Raw genomic sequence first — 21120 nt, forward strand, 5'->3', positions numbered from 1 at the left:
GTTTTATTTTCCCTCACTTTTTCGGATTAACTACTAAAATGTATACATTCCTTTCGATACAGTGTTAAATACATTCTTGTACATAAAAAATACATAAGTTGTAATGTATTTATTTCCCTAATATGATTATTTAAATAATAAAGTATGTATTTTCCTTTTTTTTCAATCAATTTATATTGTTCTGTATCATTTATCTTTATTAGTAGATTTTATTCCTCACACTGACTGGGTTTTTTGCCTTTCATAAAAACAAGAATAAATTTGGAATAATTGTAAAATATTATTTTATAGGTTTCTTTTTTTTTGAGAATATGTTCTGGCTTATACTTTTATGTGACTGTTTTACTTAAAAATGTAAGTAAGTAAGTAAGTAATTTTTATTTATATAGCGCTTTTCCAGACCAGGGTCACAAAGCGCTTAAACAATCAAAGCAATATTCAATAAAGTATATATTTTAAATATCAAGATAAAACTGATAACACAACAGGAGTTCCAGAAAATCAAGGACAAGCCTGAACAAATAAAAATGTCTTAAGATGTTTCTCAAAGGAGTCAGTATATTCATCTTGAAAACAAAAAAAAGAACAAAAAGAAACCATTTTTGATCAACCCTTTATTTTTATTTGATCAATGTTTTTTTAATCCTCGTTTTCCCAGACTGTTTTCTATGAGTTTGACACTCTTTCTAATTTTTAAGTTCACCTATTTAATGGTGTTTTTAGGGAGCGAGAAGAAGGTTTGTGTTCCATTAAAGGCTGTGTGTTGATGCGAGCACCACTGCTCTCTGAAGGACTATATCTCAGATCAATATAGAGCGCGTACAAGTGTAGCTAAATGTGTGTTTACAAAGGTTATCAAGCTAGTCAACACAAAGCCTCTTGAGTCATTTGTTCTTGGTTTGTTTAATAGAATGTTTGTGTGTGTGTGTGTGTATGTGTGTGTGTGGGGGTGTGTGTGTGTGTGTGTGTGTGTGTGTGTGTGTGTGTGTGTGTGTGTGTGTGTGTGTGTGTGTGTGTGTGTGTGTGTGTGTGTGTGTGTGTGTGTGTGTGTGTGTGTGTGTGTGTGTGTGTGTGTAAATAGTGACTTGGCAAGTTTGGTGCTCATTCACAGAGCTGGCATGTGAACGCTGCTGGCATGGAGACGCTCACAACATTCTGTTACGTCCAACTGGCCGAGTCTTCAACACGTAGGACTTGCTGCTAACTTCTCAAAAACAAAACTGCCCCGTGATGAGCTGGAGGAGCAACACCTCTCCAGGAGACACTGCCGAGATTTCCCACATCAAAACTAAAAATATATTCAAAGATATGCTTTACGATTCTGTAATTTAATTAAATACATTATAAATAATGATGTGGTGGATTTCAGATCTACTTGTTGAAGAAATTATATTTAATTTAATTTAATTAATTAATAAATAAATAATAAAAGCTGTTGAACATGGTATTTTTGTAACATGATTTATACATTATCGCAGTACAAACATTTTAAAAGACAAAATGTCTTTTAGATGACAAAAAGTAATAAAAGTAATAAGTAATAAAAACTATTTTTTAAGAAATTGTCCTTGAGACATCATAATATATCACAACAAATGTTTTGAATTAAATCTTAAATTAAATTTAAAATGACAGAATGTTTTACAAACAGAATCTTGTAATGTATAAATAACTTTGATTTAAACAGCGTATTAACACAAGTATTTAAGCTGAAATTTGTTAGTAGGTTGTTTGTTTCTATTTGAAGGTATAGTATAGTCACTCAGTAATAATGAATACAACTCAGTCAATGAAAAGAAAAAAAGAAAAAAGGTGTTTTAAAAATCAGTCTGTGCATCAGTGCGTGTTGACAAGGGTCAGCTGATTGCATTTGTGTTGCAGGTCAAAGGTCGAGTCCACAGTTCACTGGACACACTTCTGTGACATAAACATGATAGAAGTCAAATATTTTGTAACTAGTCTTTATCAGGATTTGACTGAAGGTCTTGCAAGAGTCTACGCTCGCAGTGATTCAACTTCAAAAGTGTGATTTTGAAATGGATATTGATACTAACAAATGACAACTTAATTACAAAAGAAATAAAGAATATATTTTAATTTCACAAAGGTTAGAAATACTGTATATTTCAAACGCTGTATATTTTATGCTGATCTGGGTTAAAGATGCATATTCAGTAAGATTCTTCACACTTTTGAGTATTTGGTGATCAATAACGAAGCACAAACTTCCAGGTGAGGCATCGTAGAGCTGTGCCTCACTTGAGTCTGCGCGATCGAATAAAAACTGGGACATGTGACCAAGAGGAACTGTACAGAAATAGTTGTGCTACAATATGACCCTCGAGTGTGTACTGTCCTAAAGGTATTTGTGTGAGAATTTCTTTATGCTGATCGCCCACTGAAGCGAAAAGAAAAATCAGCTGGTGAGGCACAGTACTGTGTCTCTCCTCTAGTGGCATTCACCAGAAACTGGGTGATTCAAAACGTTATTCTTTCCTGCTAGAAATATCCTTTACTTTGCCTTTTATCATCATCGCGTGATAACGTCTGGACGAACTCTGACCTACAGCCTCATCAAACAGATTTGTTTATAAACTTTTGGAAATTAAAGGATCGATTTTGGCGTTGAATGAGAAACGCAGACGAAACATTAGCAGCCACAATTTAAATTTTAGGGAAAGATTTTAAAAGATAGTATGAATGTTTACAAGCCAAACAGGAGTTAGCATTTTGTGCTAATCAAACACATGTTTTTTGATCGGAAATGATATTAAAGAGGAGAGTTATGATGCTTCACTTGATGAAGTAGAAGTAGATAATACAACTGTGGTGTGTTTCAAGCAGTTCTGCACTTACAATTATTGTTTTGAGTACACAAGTGCCTTCACAGTGAGCAGTGTGTGAAAATGCAGTACACTATTCGCACTCCAACGGCCAGAAAATTGAATGTGCTTCGGAGCATATACCGGTGTAAATGTCTCGAGAAAACACTTTTTACCACAAAACAACAAAATAACAATAATACCAAAATGAAAAACAACTTAATAACATTTAATTCATTTCTGGTAAGTGTGTAGCAGCAGTGTTTGATTTGAGACTGTACTACCCTGTCGAAATTTGTGCACTGCGCATGTTTGTGCACTTTTTTACAGGGTACTGTAAAGCAGTGCACTTAGAGAAGTGCGTGATTCGAGACACAGCATTGATGTCACAGACGATGCCCAGATTTCTGTCGTTTTGCGCTGTGTGGCTTTAAAAAGTGGAGTATATCCCAGAGAGCGTGAGGGCAACTAAATCCAGCTCACTCGTTTTAAAAAGGGTCTTAATAAATGTATTTAAGTTAAAATGTACTAGTATATCTAGTTAATCAGATACTTAAGACGTTTTTATTTGTTCAGGCTTTTCCTTGATTTTCTGGAACTCCTGTTGTGTTATCAGTTTTATCTTGATCTTTAAAGTATATACTTTATTGAATATTGTTTTGATTGTTTAAGCGCTTTGTGACCCTGGTCTGGAAAAGCGCTATACAAATAAAAATGACTTACTTACCTACTTACTTACTTACTTACTATTTTGATATTGTATTTTAACCAATATCCTGGTTTTATATTGTTATTGTGCTATTTCTTTCCTAACACTTTTTTGTTGTTGTCGTTTTGATAGAAAAAACCTGCATTAAAATGGATTAGTACAAAATAAAGGTTCTTTGTAGGACCAAGTGTATGTTTGTGTTGGTGTAAGAATCATTGAAACATGTTGAATGAACAAACAAGATAGTTTTTTTCAATTCTCACCCGCCACGAACCTCACTCTTCTCCCGTCAGGGGGGCGGAGCCAACAACGACCCCAACCCTTTGGTCGTCTTATGTAAAGAACAAATGCTCACGTATCCGAGGCGCTTCGACACGCGTGAGGTTTTTTTCTGTGATGTAAAGGTGTTGCAAAGTTAAGTTAAGTTAAAGCTCCTGGCCTCTGATGTGCGGAGGATGACTGAGCGAGTCCATGAAGAGTCGTGATGCGTTGCGATGAGATGTTAGAGAAATGCAGAGGGCATTTTGTTCAAACGAAAGTGTATTCAAAGAGCAGTCGGTTTCAAAGACCGACAGTACTGAGGGCACTCGTGTTTGAACTCTGTTTGCCAAAGAAGTCTGGGAAAGAAAAGACTCCTGGAGTAAATCCACGGCAGAAGGGAATATGAAGACAAATAAAAAAAAAATGGAGGCGGACGAGCGCCGAGAGGAGATCACTGGATGACCAGAGAGCAGGAGGGAGTTGGAGAACATGAGCCTGGGGCCATGCTACGTGCTCAGCCTTTGTCTTCAGAAAACACCAGTAAAAAAAACCTCCAGCAGGACCTACGGGACCCGCCGGTGATCCACATATCTGCACCGGCTGACCCGTGCACTGCAGGCGGGCGGGGGGCGGGGGGGGGCGGTGGAGCTGAGTGTTGGGGGCACGGTGCCCGCTGATGCCACACACACACACACCAACCCTCGCACATTATCAACACACTCCATCAGCCGTCCGGCCACAGCGCCCGAAGAGAGCATATTAATTATAGATGTGTGTTAAATTACTTCCATTAGCTCCCTCACACCTCGGACGGGACGGAGCAGATGATGAATGGACGAGGGGTTTCGCTTCCTCTCCCCCAAGTGGAGAACGTCCGCTCTCGCACTTTCACTTCTTTCTCATCCTCATAGTGCGCCGTGTTCCCTGATTGTTCTCTTTTATTTCAGCGGTAGCTCCCTCTAGATCCGTCCTCGGAAGGGAACTTTAGGTTCCTCGCCCTGCAGTGACGTCAGGAACCTTGTAGACCCTTAAAGGGCAACTAATGTGAAGACCCAACTCTCATGACTCTCTCACATGTTTCAAACATTCAAGTCTTCCTCTCCAAGATGCAGTAAGTCTCTCATCATGACCATGTTTTCAACTTATTACTTCATAAAGTTCTCCCCCGTCTGAAATCTCAGCGAACAAAAAGTTACGGGAGCAGAGTCTATAATGACGTAATAAAGTCTTCACTCCTCCTCCAGTCAGCTGTTATCATGCCCTGCTTTGTTTATACGACAAGCCCCTTGGTGGTGGAGACTTTTGGGGATTGACGACGCTGCGTGACAAGCCTTGATGTTTGACCAATCGCAGCAGAGTGGGCGTGGTTATGGTAAATGAGATTTAATCTCAAGATAAACTAAGCATTTTCAGTGGGCGGGGCTTAACTACATTTTCTAATGTAGATATTTCAATGAAAAGAGAGTTTTGTACAAATAAACACATACTGATGAGTACAATAGGGTCCAATATCTAGTTAAGACACACTTAAATCAATACATTAGTTTCCCTTTAAGGAACTTTAAGGGTTTGGCAACATACAAACTCTCTTCTTATCCAATCACTTTTAAAAGGGCGATTTGTAGGTCTGGAGTTACTTGAGATGCCCACACTAAACTAAACTAAACTAAACACCTCTGAAAATAAAGATTAGAAAGTGGGTAAAAGTCAGAGCCTTAAAGTGATAGTTCACCCAAAATACCAACTTCACTCATTTTCTACTCACCCTCATGTCGACTAAATGTGGATTATTTTCAGAGTAATCTGTTTCTTTTTAGAGTTATAGACAAAAAATGTTTGTTCATTTTCCACTCTCCTCTTTTCTCTCACTATATCCTCCCTCACTCCTCTCTTTATCCATCTGTCTACCCCCCCATCCTTCCTCCCAGCCGGTCAAAGCGGCAGGCCGTCAACAATGAGTCTGGTTCCGCTCGAGGTTTCTGCCTTCTAAAAGGAAGTTTTTCCTCGCCATTGCTCACTGTACAGCTCACTGTACAGTGTTTTGTTTCTTGCTCTTTGTTGAATTATTATTATTATTATAGTCTTATTTCAACTGTATAGTGTCTTGAGATAACTTTGTTATGATAAGACACTTTAAATAAAATTGAATTGAAATTAATTTAATTTAATTTTAATGTAGCAACTGGAGCTCAGTCGTCTTTGTCTTCATCCAAAAATACACTTAAAAACATCCAAATACCTCCGTGGAGCTGGTCTGTAACGTCCCTCTTGTTTCGAAGCCTCGACACTTTGACAGCATTGACACTTTTTTTTGTGTTTTATTTTTCACCCATTTCTCTTGTCAAGGCCTCATTGTAATAGAGACATTAAAAATAAGTATGGAGCTATTTGGATGTTTTTAAGTGGAGTTTTTTAAATGAACATGAAGACAACTGAGCTCCAGCTGCTACTGACACCTACTGAAAACATATTAAGGTAAGGTAAGGTAAAACTTTATTGATCCCTCAGGAGGTATTGTGCATTTAATGGTCATAAATGGACCCATTTGCAATAAACACTGAACAAGATAATATTTTGTGTCCATTTTTGATCAAATAATGAACATTCTGCGTCAAACAAAGGCCATATCTTCCATTAAGAGAGAGCAAACAGCATATCCTCATTCAACCCAAGAGGCCACAGCAGTGTGTGTGTGTTTGTATGGTGTGTGTTGTATGTTTAAAGCTTTACATCAGGAAGCCCGTGCTTGCTCAACACTCCGGACGAATCTAATCTCTGTTGCTCTGGAAATCCTGTTCAATTTCATCCGTTGATCGATGCGGCTGCTCTTTGAGCCTCCGGGGAACAGAACTCGTCCCTCCTGCCGGCGGACGACGACCACGACCGAGCCACCGGGATCTGGTCCACACACAGCCAAAGGTCAGCGGCGGAGCAGCCATCATGGACACGGACACAGGAGATGAGCCGGTGTGTGCTGACAAACAGTGAACTAATTATAATCCGACGCCGCGAAGCCGCTTAACAAGAAGTGACGGTTCGCTGAAGGGTTTCAATTTACGTCAGAATATGGAGATGTGTTCAATTTGTACACAAATTAGGGGAGAAAGCAGCACTTCTGCCAGACTCTCACTCCTCAAGACTGCCATCGACTTGACGTGAAGTGGATTTATTTGCTATTTATGTCAAGTTCCTGAGAACCACTTTGTACGATTTTAATTTAAAAAATGCAAACTGTTGAATAATTTATTCAAAGTAATCTTTATCTTTTATTTATATATTAAAAAAAACCACACTATAACTCTTGCTACTGAGGAAGAGTTGGTTCAACAGAACAACTCAAAAGTTAGTTTAGTTTTTTTTAAGTGGAACTTGTTTATTATTTCACTAAAACAAATGTGTATATTTATCACCTAAAAATCTAAAAAAAAGGTACCCTTAAATATGGGGACAGGCATGCTAATGGTAGATTGTAGGTCCAAGCTAATATTTTAAATATGGAGAATATTAGACACCTAAAATACAACACAAGAAGTTAACTTTATTTATTATGTTACTATAACTAAATACACGATTCCCTTTAAATAAGTGAACGAGTATAGATTAAAGTAATGTTGAAATATATTAAAGAACATGAATTTGCTGATTTATTTTTGTGCAATAACATTTTTAAATTACGATGGCATAAAACACAGCTTGTGTTCCTAGTTTGAGTTTTCAACCTCAATATGAGGTCAGTAGAAACTAAAAACTAAACACCTTTTCAGTATCTGAACTATGGGATGATGCGTTCAGGTGCTGTAATGAGCACAAAAATCCAAATAAAATATGATTTTCTTAATGAATATAAATTAAGATGGTTCATGATAGTTGACCTTTTGTTTTCATTTATATTATTTAATGGTTTAGTTTCAGAGCATTTTCTTGTTTTAACTACATATTTGTTGATTTTTTTTTAATTGGCTTAATTCATCAACACCATTTAAATCTAACAACCGTCAGAAAAGTTCAATAACTTTTGTATTGATTCTCCTGAGCAACCAAAAGAAATTAAACACCAATATTAAATACTGATTTTTAAATTGTTTAATTAATTATAAAGGTAATTAATTATTAAATACGTTAACTCATGATGCAATTACTGTAACATTGAACAAGTCCCTTATGTTCAGGTGGAACACTGGAATTTCCTAATGTTCTCAATGCATCATCTCTGATCTGTGAATCATTGTGAATGTTCAGAATGAATCAAGCAAAGAGGAACTGCATGCATGTTAACACACAAGTGTGTGCGTTTGTGTGTGTATGTGCTTGTGTGAGAGCGAGCTGTGCTTCATTAGGCGCTCGCTGACATTTCCAAACTTGTGCCGGAGACTTCTAATTGTTGTGAAGAATTAAGAAGTCAACGACTCAGCAAAGTAACTTGGTGTATATTGAAGCTCCTCTCTCATGGTTTGCTCACATGATGGTCATAATGCACGTGAAGTTCTGTCGACACAAAGTTCAGTCTCTTCCTGCTGCTTCTCTAATAAGTACCGTATGTTTTGAGAAATAGCCTGGTATTACTGAGCATCGAGAGTAATACTGCAGTGCCTTGAGGAGTAATAGTACAAACCATAGCAGAGAAGCTAACTAAGCTAGTGAGATAGTTATGCATACTTGCAAACAATTATTTGTTCAATGCCATGTTTATTTTGTGTTTTTTTGTCGTTGAATAGATCATACATAATTTGAAGTATAACTCCACAAGGCTGGCGAGGCTTCTAAGCAAGTAATACTATAGAGTGTTGCATTACTGTACGGAGTAATACAGAATTAACTACGGAATAATATTGAGCCTTGGGGAGTAATACTACGGAGTAATACTATGGAGCCTTGCAGTGTAATATTACAAACCATCATAGAGTAATACATGGGAGCATTACGGACTAATACTAAGCATTAAAGTACTACTAAAGAGCCCCGTGGAGTAATGCTATGAAGCATTACAGAGTAATACAGCAGAGCATTGTTGAGATAAAATACACACCGTTTGGTATGGCCAGGCCAGCTGTCCAGGGTGTCCCCCGCCTACCCACCACTGAAACAAGAAACGATCCGTCCAAGACTCACAATAGTGAAAAATTTGGAGAATAGAAAGAGAGAAGTGAGAGAGAAGTTATCAGTAAATAATATCAGTTTGTAAGAAGGCAAGACATACTTGGTTACAGTGAAGAAACTGTTTATTCAAGCACCAAAAATTGACCACATTTTAAACAAAATAACCACACACTGATTTGAATTCAAATTCAACCGTTTTTCAGAAAATTACAAAATAAATAGGGATTGACTGAAATTAAACTTGTACACTTGATACATTTTAAACATTCTGTGTGCAAACCAATGAAACAGCAGGTCAATGCATTCACAACACTTCAGTGTTTTAAATTAGTCTACAGTTCATGGTTTAAAAAACACAAAAACTTCTGTAGAGTGCAACATAAAATGACAAATCTCTTCACCTGAGATGCTTTAGACAGTCAAGTTGTCTCTTCAAAGTCCATGAGGAATGATGAAATGCCAAACATTTGTACAAATACACTCAAACATGGACAAACAAAAACACCACAATTTTGACAGATAGAGGAAGGTATCAGGCTGCACAGCATTGTACATTTTATGATTCCCTAACCATTGTTAAAAAGCATAAATATTGGTTAACTTACGGTGCATTTGTAGAAAGACGATGATAATCAACTGACACAGATGCATGTGGACCTCCTGGATCTCGGACTACCTCACTGATGGACCACAGAACGTCAGGCAAAAGGACATCACATCTGACACTGAGGTGTGCCGTACAGGAGCACCTCAGGGGACAATACTGGCCACTCTCCTCTTCACAGTCTACACTTCAGACTTCTGCTACAACTAAGTTTGCTGACGACACCGCCATTGTTGGATGCATCAGAGACAACAGTGAGGATGAGTACAGGAGTCTGATATGTGACTTTGCGGCCTAGAGTGAGAAGAACCACCTGCAGCTGAACACCTCAAAGACCTGGAGAAGAAGGAGATTTTAGGTGGGTTTGTCCTCGACCTCCCAGGGTCTATAAGAGGTTCACAAGGTGGATATAGTTCACAACTATAAGTACCTCGGTGTGGCTGGACAGTAAACTGGACTGGTCCTGCAACACAGACCTTGAATATTGTTTTGAGTGTTGAAGCGCTTTGTGACCCTGGTCTGGAAAAGCACTATACAAATAAAAATTACTTACTTACTTACAAACCACTGTCCATTATGGTTGATGACAGTCATCCTCTGAACACTGTCATCAGTGAACAGATCATCATCATTTTGTGCTATGAGACTGTTTCACTGAGTTTTGGGGGCAGGAGCAGCGTGAAGGGATGATGTTATTCTACGTTTGTATCCCATTAGGTTATTTGTGTTATTTCCTTTTGATCTATGCACTTTATATTTGCACTTTGTTATTCTTCTTGCTTTTATAAAACTTTCTGTACTTTCTCCAGAGGGATTACTTAAGTCTCTCTATACTATTGATCTAATTATCCAAATTAATTTGTGTAATGGTGTTTAATAAAAAAGATTTGTAAATGCTACATACGTTGTAAATATTGTGCTGATGTCAACCAAGTCAAGAAGATTTTTTGACATGTGCGCAAAAAAAGGGTTCAAAACTATCCTTACTGTGCTTGAGTAAAATTGTGAAATGGTTTTGTGACGGTTTTTAATAGAGGAAATCCAGCAAAGTCTTTATGGGACAGAAAAAACTGAAATTATAAATAAATTATTCAGATTATTAATTATACAGACTTTGACTTTAGCTTTAACTGCTGACTTCACCACAGCCGAGCCGGCCACTACAGACACGACCCCTTCACGAGTCGTAAAGGGACAAATCTGTCACAGGTACTGACGGAAGCAGGGGCTGAGAGGAAGTAGATGTTTCCAGAAACAGTCGACCATATTTATCAAGAAGATTAAACAACAAAGGAGGACTTGTTCAGTTCTTACGCAGGAAATGAAAGGATAATAAAGTGCTTGGTCAGTTTACAATTTTGCTTCTTTCAATGCTGTGCAGCCTACATAAAACACCCTCCAGTCAGTAACTATAAGATTTCCACATCTGCAAATTGAAAAGTTTTTCCAAGACACTTTCTGTCAAACTAGCATCAAATATGAAAACACTCACGTGGACGGAGTCAGAAAGAGCATCTATGCTAGACCATCACTCCGTTCTGCTTCTTCTCCTGCGCTGCCGATGGAACGTCCTGCTCTCCATCCTGAGCTCCGCCGTCCTTTTCTGCGTCCAGATCCACCTTGTGTTCCTTCGCCGCCTCCGCCAGAGCCACGCTCTCGTGACCTCGGCTCTCCTCTTCGCTGGCTTTGATCTTCTTCTCCTTGTCCAACATTCGGTAGTTGTAGAAGTTCATGATGAAGAGAAAGACTCCTCCGGTCAGAGTCACGCCGCCACACATCAGGTAGAGGTACCCGTAGTCTCCGTACATGTCCACCATCCAACCTGCGGAGACCAGACACCAGTCAATGTAACGCTGTATCCTTCACTTCTTTAAATTAAAATTGTGTGATCAGTAATGGTGACCTGAACAGCTCCCATAATGCTTGGCCGCCCAGCCAACCAATCCCTGATCTTGATCACTTAAAGTAGCAACATAGAAAAATAATTTAAATACAGTTTTGTGGTGACCTTCATGGGAATTAATCTTTATGTTGGCACCATAAGTAAGGCGACACACAAAGTCTTGTGTTTGAGTTTATCCGTGGATCAAATAAACCACTTGTTTGAACGTTGTTTGCGTTTTGCTGTTTGTACTTCATGTTCAAATTAATTGTAGCAGTGTGCACAAAAGTAATCTGCGATACCAAAGAAGGTGAACTACGATATCATGTGCGGGCCACTGTAGTAAAACCTCTCCCAGTTGAAACTCATACACGTTCGTCTCCATTGATATTTACGTGTTGTGCGTATATGCGTTTGGCTGCGTCACACGAGGAGGGTCTCGCTGATCCCACTACAGTCTGATGGATAGCTCTCATCTGGTAAATGACCATCACCCTCATAATGACAGTCCACGATGAGCTAAGCGGTAATTACGTCCATCTGGCGGGGTCGAGTCTTATTAATGCTCTCGCAGCTCATTTATGGCCCAGGTATGACAACTCCGGCGGCAACTCTGTGAACTTAGCGTCATGAAAACACCCAAAGCAAGAAGGATAATTACTGCGGCTTACCTTTGCTGCGCCCTAAGTGGATTGACCCTCAATTTTGGGGTGGTCTAATGACTGTGTCCTCTGGATGAGAACGTTAGATATCAGGCTCTGTATTCACCACATTAAATGAGTCCAGCAGGGTAGGGTCGGGACCAAACCATCGACATTTTTAGCCGATTTAAGCAAGTGCTTGAACAACCAAAAGATTGGAAAGTTGTTTCGGTCAAAGCACATTTACACCAATGATCTTTAAGAAGTCGACTACTCAACTTTTGAGTAAAAAAGACGCTTCACAAGTCTGTCTTCTCAATTGAAAGTATTCGAACAAGCGGGTAAAGGAGTGGGATACATTCCATTCAAAACTTAAGAGCTTGACCAAAACTTTTGACAACCTTTTTTTGATTAAGGCCATCACAGGTGACAAGAAAAAAAAGCTCCAGTTTAAAGATTAAAAAAATATATATATATATATATTTTGTGGTTACCTGCTGTCGGGGGTCCCAGCAGCATGGGGAAGCACTCGATGATGGTGACCAGACCGACCGCACTGGGGAAGCGTTCGTTCCCCATGATGTCCATCAGACACTCGAATATGAGCGAGAACACCATCCCGAAGCCGATGCCGAAGATCACGGTGTAGAAGACGAGCAGGCCGAAGTTGTGCATCAGCGGGCACAGGAGGTGACCCACGCCGGTGAAGGTCACGGCGAAGCTGAAGAGGTACTGCACCCTGGGCCGGACCAGCTTGGTGTTGGCGATCAGCCCGGTGGTGGGGCGGACCACCATGTCCACGAAGCCCATGATGGAGAGAAGATAAGCCGCAGAGTACCCGTCCACGCCTCGGTCGATGGCGTAGGAGGACAGGAACATGATCGGGGCGTAGGCGCCGAAAAAGAAGAAAACGTTCCCGATGATATAAATGACAAAACCTCGATTCTTAAAATGCGAGAAATCCAAAAAGCCTTTTAGACATCGGTTTGCCTTTGCTTTTCTGCTACTGTCACTTTGCTGCTCGTCCTTCTTGACGGTTGGAGCGGGAAGTTGTGAAGGACCGACGGGTCTCATCAGGCATCCGGCGACGCAACAGTTGAGCATCAGACCGCCGTAGATGATCAGACTCCCTCTCCAGCCATAGTTGTTGAGCAGGTACTGGTTGACGGGAGCCAGACACCCCAGGAACACTGGACTCCCGGCCATCGCTAACCCGTTAGCTAGTGGACGCCGGACCAGGAAATACTTGCTGATGATGGTGACCGCTGCGTTCAGGTTCAAGGCGAGTCCACATCCTGTCAGAGAGGGAAAAAAATTGAAAAATGATTCAGAACATTTTCAAAACAAACCTTTTGGTGACGTTTGTCGATTCATTAAATAAAACAGCCTTTTGACATTTGTGTAAGACTTGAAGTTTTGGTTCAGAATATTTAAAAATATACATTTTTTAGTCATCTAAACATGACTCTTAACATCTAATGTTTTTTTATTCAAACATAATTATGTTTAATTAATTAAAATGTTGTGTTTGTGTTGTGTTAACCATGTCATCCCAGTAGCAGTAAAATGTATAAAAAGGAACGTTGATACATGATACAACAGCTTAACTCCAAAGTTATAATCATTTTGAAAAACTTTTTAAGGTCATCGACTCCTTTCAAAGTTTCCGTGACTTTTCCAGGTTTTATTGCAACATTGTGAACCCTAAAATGTTTAAATATGACGACAATCGTGAAGGATAAGCCCTCAGTTTCACATCTACACACTTTTCCCAAAGTGGTGGTGGCACTGGGGGGAGGAAGGCAGGGCACAGGCCCCCCCATCGGAGCACCACGTACAAGTCCTGGCCCCCGCTGGGACTATTAATCCTTCACCACAGTCCTTGGCAGGGTAATGAGCCTCTCTGGGTGCCGGGCAGCCCCCGATGTGACAGCCATGATCGCAGCCTGCAGGACAGTGGCGAGGGCAGTGGGAGACTAAGCTCTCTGGGATAAAGGATGGATCTGTCTTAATTACCACTCAGGTCCGGGTCCCTTTGGTGGTCTGAGTGCACTCCTGGAGTGGGGGGCAGGTACCTTGGGTCCTGACTGAAGGCAGAGGAATGCAGCGCCGGAAACCCAAAGTATAAGTTTCGGATTTAAGCAGATGAAAGTGTTGAAAAAGACACCAAACTTTAATTTCAGTGTGTGTAACCGATCTACTGCTCACCAATGAATATTACACAAGTTTAAGAGTATTCTCAAACTACATATGAAACCTAAATTATAAATGTGTCCACACTTATCCTATGGCTTTTATTTAACATGCTTATGATGGATAGACAAATGAATACTTAAAGGGTGAAAGACACTTTTGGAGCTCAAAGGGAGGCACCAAGAGCTGCATCAACATCTTTGTGACGTCAAATGCACATATGGGTCGTCAAAGTTCCCTCCCGGAAGGACGATATACCAGTTGGAGAAAACAAACGATTGAAAAGAAAAGATTGGAAAAGGCGCTATAGCGTGTTTGCCTAAAAGAGGTTGCGTACTTTGGAGATGTAGGTGTAAACGACAAGGACGTTCACTTTTCTGGAATGGGCAGAGACATTAGAGTGACTCCATGGACAATAGTGGCTATTGTTTGTCCAGTTCTCTGAGAAGATCTTGGATAAATCGTCCACTACAGGCCCCATCGAATGAGAATTCAGTTTCAATTATTCTGATTATTTTTTGATTAACAGTTTCAGAAAATGAAAGTTTGCTCCAAATATTAACCTGGTTATTGGTGCTTTATTGAGGGGCACTAACATTATCCACATTACCCTTTCAAAAAGGTTGAAGGTTTGGATCTACAGACAAAGACAAAAACCACCATCAAGCCCATTATTCAGTCCAAGTAGATCTTGAAAGTATTGGGTGACTTTTAGCTTCAATATGACCAGCGACAAAGGCTTCCACGATTAAACAACCCTGATGCGTTTAATTTCAAATGTTTTTTGCTGCCATCTAAACGAGCACTGCTTCAACCTGTACTCAGCCAACCACTTGTGGTCCGTCAGATGGTTCATACTTCATTAAACTACCTAAAAAAAACAGGCCGCAGAGAGAAGTTGCAGCGCTAACCTCAAGATACTCTGGTCTCAAAAGCATCCTGATAAGAGCGATCAATGTCAGAAGAAAATAGAGATGCAGTGAACATTGTGCTCACATTTTGATACTATATTTAATTGCTTTGTCATTCTTTTATTATAAATACTTTTGTGATTTACATTTTACATGTTGTTCTGTTGTAAGAATGCAGATGTTTTCTTTTAAAATAATCTATAATCGTGGTTAATAACAGACATTATTAATTGATAATCAATCAATGAAATTACTCAAGATTGTAATGTTTCTTCATGATTGTGAATCTCTAAGTTAGTTACTTTAGCTTTGCTAGACAGAGTTCAATTTGGGCCACAGTAGACCACACTGGAAAAGTAAGAAGATTGGCATTTATATTTTTTACCAAACAGCAACTTATGGAGAAAATGGCTCTCAGCAGTATCATGATTAATCTTGCAAGAACAGTTGACTCTATGAATTAAAAAAAAAAACCTACATGAACCTGGAATGGGGGAATTCTTCCATACAAAACTGCTATCAAAGTTAGTTGTGTTTTTACCTCCAATGATTCCGATGGTCATGTAGAGGGCGACGATGGACTGCGCAAAAAAAGATAAGATCATGGAGAGAGCGCCCAACAGTCCACCCAATATGACTATCGGTCGACTTCCAAATCGAGTGACCAACATGCTGCTGACGGGTCCTGAGAGAAGGAGGACAAAAGTCGATGGTTAGTTTTTATGTGGAATAAAATAGGAAACGGGTCAATAATTGCTCTACGGGAAGAGAGAACATCACTGCGGGTGAGAACATTTCTGGGTGATGTAGATCAATCAGCAATTAAACAGTACTTTATATTCCGTCAGTCCGTAACCTTGGAGATCGTCATTGAACCAGAAGCCCTTTTAACACGTCGACGTAATGAAAATGTCCTTCATCGCTACTGTTTATTTTAATGACTCCGAGCAGAAGAATGCAAATACATCCATCAAGCCAGAACATACGAGCCACATGGATGGAGCTCTGACAACGCAGGAGCGATGGCGGCGGAAATAATTGACGTGGTAATTGTGTTCATGAGACGACGGAGGGACGAGGGAGGATGGTCAAGACTTTAAATGGAGGAAGTTCTTGGATTGAATTTTGACTTCGGAGGAGGACCCAGATTGTTTTGACATTTCTACAGTAGCTCGGGAGGGACAAATTCATTTTAAGGGAGGGCATTAGTTCGATGTATAACCTCCGAGCTACAGAGTCGATTGCTCCACTTTCATGTGTGTTTATATGTGACTTGAGGATCTGAAGAGTGAAACAAGAACATCCTGCAGCTCTCAGCGTTTACCACATGCTTGCAAGAGTCAAAGGAGGATCATATTTCTCATCGCGCTCGTGTCACAAAAGGGGATCCCGGCCCCGTGCCACCGCTCGCACCTCCATTATAACTTCATCATGTGGACTTATTGAGTCAGAGGTTTGGTGAAAAGGCTGTCAAGCGTCTCCCGGGGGGACCCCTGGCGTCAGACCCGGGTGTGCGGCGCCCTCCTCTGATATATTCCCCTCGCCTCTCGCTGACATTGTGAGATCCCGTCAAGGACAATATGATGAAGTCTCATGTCCGCGTGAAAGTGGAGGGAAATATTTCACCGGTTAGGCCTTCTCACCTTGAAAAGCGCTCGTGAGGATCTGGTGTTTGAGCTTCTTACAGGACTTTTAATAAACCGCGCGTTCTTCGATTCACCGTCATTGAGTCGAGGCTCCGGCAATCTCTCACTCATGACCTCGTAATGATTCAGAGCCCGAAGACATGACCCAGATGTTTGGTGGCAACTTTGTCCAGAAATACACAGTTTATAGCGAGGGGTTGTGGTGTCCTCAAATAAACAGTCTGTTGAAGACGAGTCAAAACATTTAGCCGATGTCGCAAAACCAGATTCCTTCCTTTAATCGGGATCATTGAGAGAATGTATCGACCTGTCAAGCATTACAAAGCTAAATATCCAGCACATGCTCCACAATCTAAGTTTTGTGTCTTGGTGACAATAACATGAAAATGCCAGTAAACTGAAGTGAGACAAATTTTTGTTAACCCTTGTCAAGGTGACCCGAATGCCCCAAAACAAATAGGCCTTTGGGTCACCATTACCCTGAGATAACATTAAGGGTTATAGTTCACTCAAAATAAAAACAAATCCTCATTTTCTACTCACCCTCATGTCGACTAAGGGTCAGGATTGTTTTCAGAGCGATCCGCTCCTTTTTAGAGTTATAGACAAAAAATGTACGGCCATTCTAATGTAGTGACCGGTGCCAACATGTAGTTGTCTTAGTCTTCCTCCAAAAAGACACTTAAAATCATCCGAATACCTCAATACTACGGGTCTTTAACGCCCGTCTTGTATTGAAGCCTTGTCAATAGGAATTTTTCCGCCTTTTTTATGTCTGTATTTTCTTTTTAGCCTAAGATCCCCGTGACGGATTACAAAGAAAATCAAAAATCGCAACCCTGGGTAAGTAGAAATTTAGTGAAATTTTAATTTTGGGGGAACTAACCCTACAAGTACAACTTTTAAGACTTTATTAGTACAGCTAACGGTAACAGCGGAGTCATGTTGGAACTATAAAATGTCACATTAACCTACAAAGAAAGAGCCTCTTGTGTAATCTGACTCAAGTATATAATGGCTTGACTGACTTCACATGACACACGTGGGGTTAATTTAGAGAAAAAGTGTGAGCGTGTGTTCATCACCCGACTTTAATTTATCAAACGAGACTTCTGCAACAGACCTTGGAATGGATAACCCTGGATGAACAACAGATGTCAGCGACATTAACAAATGTCAAATTCCCCACAAACGCTGCCATAGATTTCAATGTGACATGAAGAGTTAACAAGTGATGCAGCGAACCCAAAAATCAGATGAAAGCTTTTAGTTGATAATTACAACGGTTTGTTCAAAATCAAAGTAGATTAATGTTCATGTTGATATGGTCACCAATAAAGATGCCATTGTTTAAATTAAGACAAGGGGCAGTGATTATGGATGTCAACAATAATAGTCAAGCTGGAATTTGTTTGATGAAGGACAAAAAACAGAGATAATTAAAATAAATATCAAAGTTGGCCTCCTACATCTTTTTAGGTGAATATACCTTTTTTTGGCCTGCAACTTGGCCCCTTGTGTGGTTGAGTTTGAGAGGCCTGCTATCGAGCAATAGAGAACAGACTAAAATAAATCAGTGCTAAATCATTTATATCCTCTCAATATTATTTCCATTGTTTTTTTTAACACTAATTTTACAGAATCTCAACGTGAGAAGGTGGAACTCTGGGTATTAAACCCCACCAGCAATGATATTATACAGTCCGGGTAGGGCTGGGTATCATTCAAAAATACTTTAAACCGTCACTAATATTGATTCATTTACTTTGATAATGGTTCCTGAATTATACTTTTTTCATAAAAATCCATTCTAACAAAAATGTTAAACGTAATACAAATCTTGAGGATTTCTTTGTCAGAAACCAAACAAATATATGTTGTTTGAATTCCCCGGAAGAAAAAAAAAAAACGTTTTCTTTTAATTAAATAAATGATACAGTGCTGTTGAATATTGAAAGATACAAAATGTGGAAACTTTATCAACTAATAATTTTTTTCAGGCCCCTCATGAAGTCATAGCAAAAATGACTAGACCTGCCTTGTTTTCTTCAGGAAATGGCTGTCAATCAAGTAGTAACTACTACTGTATGTGTATCACGTGACAAAAAAAAGAAGAATATGTAAGTAATTTCAGCTCTTAAATAAAACTCTTGTTCGGAATTTTTTAAGCATTCGTCTGAAAAAATATTATCTTTAGTTCAATGTCGCCCAAAGTCAAATGTCAAAGTATAATAAATAAAAATAGTGATCATAAAGTTCTGTTTATACTTAGTGATACATGCTTTGTGAATCCTGTTTTACTGGTGTGACGTCTCACTGTATACAATACAAACACACATCAATTATATGCCAGAAAGCTTTATGGTGCCATTAGTCACATGATTAATGTAGGCTTCACTGTTCAGACTGAAATTAGTTTAAGTTAACATTGTCATGGATTTTGTTTTTAGTTGTCCATCTCTCTACCATCAAGTCAAAAATGTGGACAGGAAAACTGTATTTCCTCCACAGGGCAAAAGGACAGGCCAACATGTTCCACAAAGGAAACTACCTTTGGGCCCATTCCTGGAGCTTGGCTCAGACAGCCTGATAAGGCCACTTTTACTTAGAGCGTAAAACCCAAGGTCAGCAAAGTACTTGTGAAGATTAGAAAGTCTACTTACCGCCTGCATACATGACTGCCAGCATGATGGAGGTGATCCAGGCGATCTCGCTGGCATTGGCATCGAGGTCCTGCTGGATGGCCTTGAAGAAAATGGTCAAGACTTTTGGAGTGGAATATGCAAACCCAATGGAGATATGAGCCGCAAAGACCACCACCCAACCCCAGCCGCCGTCCAGAGGCTTGTAGCCCAGAGTGTCTGTTGATGCCGCTGGCATGGTTCTGTGGAAACACACAACTTTTTAGAGCAGAACTTTTTATGATCGTCGCAATGGCACCTCTGAGCTTAAATGCGTTTTGTGCAAGACTCAAATCGCTTTTGTTTGACGCACAACCATGTTTCTTGTTGTTTCGAGCGAGACTCCATCACTGTTTTTGGGCGATGCTTTTGACCCTGTTTTGTTTGACAATGTTGATGCTCGACCGTGTTTAAGGAGGTGCTGCCTTCGAGCAACGCTCCAATGGGTGCAGTGTTTGACCTCTTCCAGGTGACACACAACTCTTTTTTGTTTTGGTCTGCCAGGGGAAATGTTTGGGTCATTAAATAACTGGTTCGTCACTCGCAACTAACCTTTATTCCTTAAGGATTCAGCAAAACAACCACCATCATCATCATCATCATCTTCTCATTCATCCATCAGAGATATCAGAAAACATTAAATTGTTTAACATATTAGAACAATTAACTCATCTTTGTCTGTTTGACTTCATTGAAGTCAAGTAACACAGCTTATATAACCGTTCTTTCATATGCACTAGTATCTTTAGATGCATTTCCAAACATAATGTAAAAATAATAATTTTGAGCTGAAAATAAACATTTCACAAACTATTTCTACCAGGTGAGCTGGTTTTTCAAAACCCTTTGCTTCTTATGTAACTTTGCGAGAGATAAAACAGTGTTTACGGTCGTTGTTAAACAGATAACGGATAAGGAATCGATTCCTTATGTTACAAGTAAAATAATCAAAAGCAGTATAAATATATCTATATTCAATTAAATAAAGATTTGACACGGATTATTGTTTATTATAGGAACATTTATTTTATTTAAATTGCATTTTTTTCATTATTATTCTATAGTTGTTAATGTGACCTTAAATTCACTTTATTATCTTCGATTATTAAAAACTAATTTCATCAAATTTGAGGAATTAGTTTTTTGAGAATGTGAAGCTGGACTTCCTCGTCCTTTTGTAACAAAAACGCTGAACCAGTAGGTTTTAACAACAACCAGTTTGAAGCGTTTAACCGTTTTACTGAACAAACAACTAGATAAACGAGAAGCGAACACAAGGATGAAACTTAAACCGGTTTTTGTTTAAAACCATAGAAGAAGAAGCAGCCGCCACACATGATGATTCTCATTCAAACTATAACAACAACAAAAAAGTCTCCACGTGGACAAATGTCGTCACCAGATCTCTCCGTAAACGTGACGTAATTTGTTTAAAAAAAAAAGCCATTAAAGTATTCTTACCGATCATGGAGCGTCCACGCAGTTTTAACTTCCACTGAAGTCGAATCACAAACTTTCCGCCTGTCGTGACGTCACACGGTCACGTGGCGCGCAATGGCCTTTGGGTCCCTTTTATTTACTTTTTTACTTTCTGAAAAATGTAACAAGATCAGCCATGCTGCGTGATGCGTGTGACATTCTAAAATCAAACATATACGTTTAAAAATGTATAT

The 21120-nt window shown here is 39.4% G+C and overlaps 1 protein-coding gene across 4 annotated transcripts; it reads right to left on the minus strand.

Annotated features, from left to right (window-relative positions):
- Nucleotides 1-3496: 3496 nt before the first annotated feature.
- Nucleotides 3497-20945, minus strand: LOC148070830 (monocarboxylate transporter 2-like). Of its 4 annotated transcripts, none has more exons than XR_015712931.1 (6): nucleotides 20909-20945; nucleotides 19430-19650; nucleotides 15662-15805; nucleotides 12511-13311; nucleotides 10055-11315; nucleotides 3497-3549 (listed from the first exon to the last, which is right to left on the minus strand). XR_015712931.1 is itself a non-coding variant. In XM_087801320.1 (6 exons), exons 2-5 carry the CDS (start codon nucleotides 19644-19646, stop codon nucleotides 11014-11016), a joined length of 1464 nt encoding a protein of 487 aa, XP_087657446.1. In that variant the 5' UTR covers nucleotides 19647-19650; nucleotides 20909-20945; the 3' UTR covers nucleotides 9014-10023; nucleotides 10986-11013. The 4 variants fall into 4 exon arrangements, 2 of the variants coding, with proteins under 2 accessions (XP_087657446.1, XP_087657445.1); XR_015712930.1 differs by lacking the exon at nucleotides 3497-3549 and adding an exon at nucleotides 9014-9829 and having other exon boundaries at nucleotides 9924-11315; XM_087801320.1 differs by lacking the exon at nucleotides 3497-3549 and adding an exon at nucleotides 9014-10023 and having other exon boundaries at nucleotides 10986-11315.
- Nucleotides 20946-21120: the final 175 nt, after the last annotated feature.

The sequence above is a fragment of the Callionymus lyra genome, chromosome 10 (assembly GCF_982586985.1).
Source record: "Callionymus lyra chromosome 10, fCalLyr1.hap1.1, whole genome shotgun sequence".
NCBI classification, from domain to species: Eukaryota; Metazoa; Chordata; class Actinopteri; order Syngnathiformes; family Callionymidae; genus Callionymus; species Callionymus lyra.

Excerpts from the sequence above, each read along its gene's own strand:
- LOC148070830 (XM_087801320.1), bottom strand. The coding sequence starts at position 19,646 with ATGCCAGCGGCATCAACAGACACTCTGGGCTACAAGCCTCTGGACGGC. Across the intron at positions 15,806-19,429 it reads GGCAGTCATGTATGCAGGCG|GACCCGTCAGCAGCATGTTG; the intron begins GTAAGTAGACTT and ends TCCTTCTCTCAG. Across the intron at positions 11,316-12,510 it reads GCTGGGACCCCCGACAGCAG|GTTGGATGGTGGACATGTAC; the intron begins GTAACCACAAAA and ends TGGTCTCCGCAG.